The 4,763-nt window shown below is 54.8% G+C and overlaps 1 protein-coding gene across 1 annotated transcript in view; it reads right to left on the reverse strand.

Moving 5' to 3' along the window:
• Positions 1-8: 8 nt before the first annotated feature.
• The window catches only part of LOC104531591 (phosphoinositide 3-kinase regulatory subunit 5), a gene marked incomplete at its 3' end in the record, with an annotated part of 18,436 nt that continues 13,681 nt past the window's right edge, over positions 9-4,763 (reverse strand). The window contains exons 5-9 of the mRNA XM_010176511.1: positions 4,689-4,758; positions 3,058-3,232; positions 2,348-2,501; positions 1,790-1,873; positions 9-601 (exon numbers count right to left, since the gene is read on the reverse strand). Of these exons, the coding sequence (XP_010174813.1) occupies positions 9-601; positions 1,790-1,873; positions 2,348-2,501; positions 3,058-3,232; positions 4,689-4,758 (1,076 nt within the window). The remainder of the gene's footprint in view (positions 602-1,789; positions 1,874-2,347; positions 2,502-3,057; positions 3,233-4,688; positions 4,759-4,763) is intronic.

A 4,763-nucleotide genomic window follows, 5' to 3' on the forward strand; every position in this document is an offset into this window, starting at 1 on the left:
CTCAGGACGTGCTGCGGCAGCGAGTGAGCGCGCCGGGAGCGCGCCGGGACGCGGTGCTTGGCCTGGGGGGTGCACAGGCTCTCGGCCCGGCGCAAGGGCAGCGAGAGCGAGCCTGTGTCCGGACAGTCCTTCAGGTCCCTCCTCAAGACCAGCTGGCTTTTGCTCTTGAACAGTTTGTAGATCCTGTTGGTCAGTGTGTGTCTGTATTTGTGATGGGTCTTCTCCACCTTCAGCTCTGGCCTCCCCACCATGTCCAGGGAGCTCTCGTCGCTGTCCTCTGCATACCCACTGTCCATGCAGTCCCTCAGGCTGGAGACAAATGACTTCAGGGACTTTCTGGAGACCATGGTCAGCTCCGAGATGGAGTCCTTGGAGGTGGTGAAGAGAGACACTCGTGAGGGCTTAGATCCCTCCTCCGACAGCGTTGAGTACACAGAGTCTTTGGAAATGGCACAAATGGGGGGAAGTAGCGAGTCCTGCTGGGGGAAACAGCCATCAGTTTCCACCTCTTCCTCCTCCTCCTCTTCATCCTCCTCCTCGTTGTCCAAGGCCACGGGCTCAACAACGCTGCACTCTTTGCTGAGGACATCATTGAGGATATCTGAAAGGCAATCAGAGGGAGACTGCATCTGGCACAGGCTCCAGCACAGCCACTGGAAATGTGATGACCCCAGCCAACAACACTCCTACAGGGTGGCCAGTGCCCTCCTTGATCCCACACACTTCCAAACAAGGAGCTGAAAACCTCCTCCTGAATGTTTTTAGATTCCCATAAGGCACTCAGATGCAATGCAAAACAAAACGTGTTTCTCTCCTTGAGGTCACATTCTGTTTGGGTTCTCAAAAGGCAAACACCAGTTGGGGTTTTGCTTCCTTCCTACCCAGATTTCACAATGCACTCGCATCCGATCCAGGTTTAACTGGAGGGCAGGAGGAAAGCAACGTATTTGGCTTAATCAAATCCCAAATTGCCCCACTGTGGAGGGCCTCCCAGCACGGCTAGACTCACTGCAAAGCCAAACCCAGAGCTCTGGTCCAGCTTGCTTAGGCCAGCAGGCAACAAACACTAAACCTTGATGGGAACAGAAAAGGTCTTCCAGGAATGGGGAAGCCAGAGAAACCAGCTCAGCAGAAGGGGAAGCCACCGCTTCTCCTGCAAAACTGCTGCGGCCAGGCTGACAGCACGACAGACACACATTCCTCAGCCATCCCTGCTGCGGGTGGAGGAAGAGCTGCAACGTCTGAGGGTTTCAAACCCACAAAGCCCTGACATCTCGGTGCTGTCAGGCTTTTCTAGCAACAGTTATTTCCAGTGCATGAACAAGGTTTAGTCCTTGCCGAGGAGATTTCTACCAAACAAGGTCCCCATCCTACCAACATCCCCACAGACTCGGGTGTGATGAACCTCTTCCAGCATAATGCAAGTCACAACTTTGCCCAGGAGATTAATCCCTGCATGATTTGACTCTCGTAACATGTGTTTTGGGGCCACCATCATCTTGGGACCACTGCTCAGATGAGGGCTTTGCCTGGGATCACAGCAAGTGTCACGCCCAAGCTGATGCCCACATCCTCTCCCATACAGGGGACACTGTCACCCACCCTGTTACCTTCCCTCCAACACCAACACTTTGTTACCGGCTCTTTCAGGCTCTGGCCACAGTTTGTGTCACGTACCCAGCTGCACGTGGCAGCCCCAGCCAAGCTGAAACGCTGCTCAGCACCTCCTGCCATGGGGAGCAGAGGGCTGTGGTCTCACTAGGAGAGATGAGGGATCCCCTCCTCTTACCAAAGTTATCCTGATCCCAGCTGTAAGTGTAGCAGCGCGCGGCGGGGATGGGGATGGTGTGGAGCTTGTGGGGCTGAGCCTCGCCTGGGAAGAGAGGAGGGAGAGGCGTTAGTTTGCAGGGACCCCCAGTGCCACTCCTGACAGCTCTCCAGGCCACTGGGAGATGCCACCCATGCCATGCAGGTGTTTTGCGCAGCCCAGGTCATGCAGAACACTGATGCTGCTGTCACTATCCCCATGAAGTCACATGCAATTGGGACAAGGGGACATTTCAGACCTCTAAGAGCCAGCAGACACCACTGCTACCAGCAGTTTCTGATTTAACGTTTTCATCTCGCCCACAAAGGCTGGAGATATTCTTCTGTTGCTGTTTAAATGAAGGATGTGAAACCATTCCCGGCTCATCTCGTGGTTATGAAACACAACCTGGGTCGGTGGGTTTTTTGTTGTAGTTGTTGTGCTACAGGTTGAAACTTTGCACAAAACTGCTCATCGCCGCTGCAGGGGCTGAGCCAGTGGAAAACCCTGGAGGAAAGAGGGGTCCGGGGGGGTTCTTACCTGCAATGGCAGGAAAGGACGCGGCCCCCGCGATGTCCCGCAGCACGGACTGCAGCTGCTCCCGGGCTGGGACAGGGTCACTGCTGGTGGCTGCCATCTCCTGTGCGTCAGTGGCGCTGGCATAGATCTCCGAGAGCTCTTCCAGCGTCTTGGACTGGGGGGAGCAGAGCCAAGACAAGAGATCGAGGAGGGTTCCTCCACGGAGGGAACACACAGGTCTTTGGGGAAGGTCACTACCTACACCACTGAGCAAATCTCTCTCCTTCCTCTACCTCCCACCCACTGCGAGTGCCCCACAAAACTTCTGCAAAGAAAAAAAGTAAATGTGTTTGAACACACCTAAGGGGTTTTCTTCACAACTTTTTGCCCCGCTCCCAAACACCAAAGCAAAGTGTTTCTCTAGTCAAATGAACACTTTTGCTGCATTCCAAATCCAGGGGCTCTTCCTCTCTCTGCTTAGGGATGGGGAACAGAGTAAGAGGGTAAAAGGTGAGATACCCCTGCCACACTTCACAAAACAGAAGGGTAGACCTCAGGTCTAACCTCAGAAGAGTAAGACACATTTTTCCTAGAAGAAGTGTTATGAAAACTTTTTTTTTTTTTTTTTGTCAATCAAATACTATTTTGGTCAGGAAATCCAGCAGCCAACTGCATGAAACTGCTCCCAATGGCATTGTGGCATAACCGAAATCAAAGCCCTCTGAGCCTACCTTCAGGAGGTGGTGCAGGCTGTCCAGGTCGCAGCGGGTGCCGAAGTTGGCCTGGTAGAGGTGCTCCAGGAGCAGGATGAGGGTGGCACGCTGCGAGTGCTCGCTGGTGCTCAGCTTCTCGGCGATGGAGAGGAACTCGCTCTGTACCTCGGAGCGGTTGAGCAGCAGCACCGTCCTGGGGACAAGGGGACAGTGGTTGGCCAGGAAGCCAGGCTCAGACACTGGTGGCACACAAAACCCTTGGACAAATTCACACTAGATGGCAGCATCATCCCACGTTAGTCACATGTGGCTGGAGGGTCTGGGGGCTGTGCAGTGTGCCAGATCCATGCTGCCAAGCCAGCTGTGGGCAGGGCACAGGCAAGGGATGAGCATCCTCCATCCTGCCCCCCGGCACCATCCCTGGAACCACCTCTCCTGCCACACCTGCAATATCAACAGTCCAGTAATTGTTCAATCAGTCCCAGATGGGGCTCCAGCCCAGCAGCCAGTTGTCCAAACTGGACATCCAGCATGTGTGCAATAAAGGAGGGGATAGAAAATGTGAGTGGGCACCAAAACATGTTCCCACTGCAAGGTATGGGTCAGAGCATCATTTCTGGGGTCTAAGGAGAGAAGCCACATCCCTCAGCTGTGTTTTTGCTCTGGACCACAACACGAATATCCACAGGCTTTGAATTCCCAAACCTGCAGCCCACAGAGCATGTGCTCCTGTTCACAGACAAGAGCGGTCCACCTCCCCGAGCAAAAATGGCTCAGAACTCAGGATGTGCTCTGGTGTGCTTGGTTCTAGAAAGCTCAGGCAATGGGCACAAGCTTTCCATAAGCCCCAGGTTCAGCTTGTGTACTGATTTGTGTCAGTTTTCAGGGCTTTTTATGCAAATACAGCCACCCTGCTGTAAATCATCGGTGGTGGTACTTTCACCAGTATAAGCGTGCAGAGCAAGGGAGCTGTACAGGGAAAGCAACACGGCAGCGCCAGCACAGCGGGGTGGGATGGAGGTGCAGATCCAGAGCTGCACGGCATGAGAGGACAAGCCAAAACCGCAGGACATCCCCCTTGCACAGCGTGGAGGTGGTTGTGCACCAAGGACTGTCCCTGGGCTGGGGCTGGCACTGCAGCCAGGAGGGGCACACAGCCCCAGGGCTCGTTTTCCTATTCACAAATGAGGTGCCCTGGCAGGCGGACAGGTTCCAAAGTCTGGCTGTGCTCAGAGCTGTGAGGCTTTCATCAGCTGTTGCACTAGGACACACTCGCTTCTGTCCTCCCTCGGGCTGGTGGCTCCCAAACACACAGATCAAAACATTTCCTGGTTGTTCTCCAGCCTGTGCCGAGATCAGCAGCTCCCTGTGGAGGAGACTGTGCCTTCCCTGGCTGTCTGCACCCAGAACTGCAGCCCTGCAGTAACCAGTGTGGGGAGCCCACAGATCCTGACCCACAGCTGTGAAATGCCACAGCCACTTTCCTCATCCCCTCCCACAGCTCAGCCCAGCTATGCAGCTCTTCTCCCTGGCACCCATCACTACACCTTTGAGATGCTGCTTGCTGCAGCCCCACCGCTGTTCAAGCAGCATGGGATGGTGGGGATGCTACAGAGAGAGACACCAGCAGTGCCCATGGCCACACTTACACAGTGGAGCTCTGGTAGTTCTTCACAGGCAGCCCCTGCTCTGTCCTCACCAGCCTCTGGAAGGAGATCCCTGGG

This window comes from Antrostomus carolinensis, unplaced genomic scaffold (assembly GCF_000700745.2).
Source record: "Antrostomus carolinensis isolate BGI_N321 unplaced genomic scaffold, ASM70074v2 scaffold49089, whole genome shotgun sequence".
Classification (NCBI taxonomy): domain Eukaryota; kingdom Metazoa; phylum Chordata; class Aves; order Caprimulgiformes; family Caprimulgidae; genus Antrostomus; species Antrostomus carolinensis.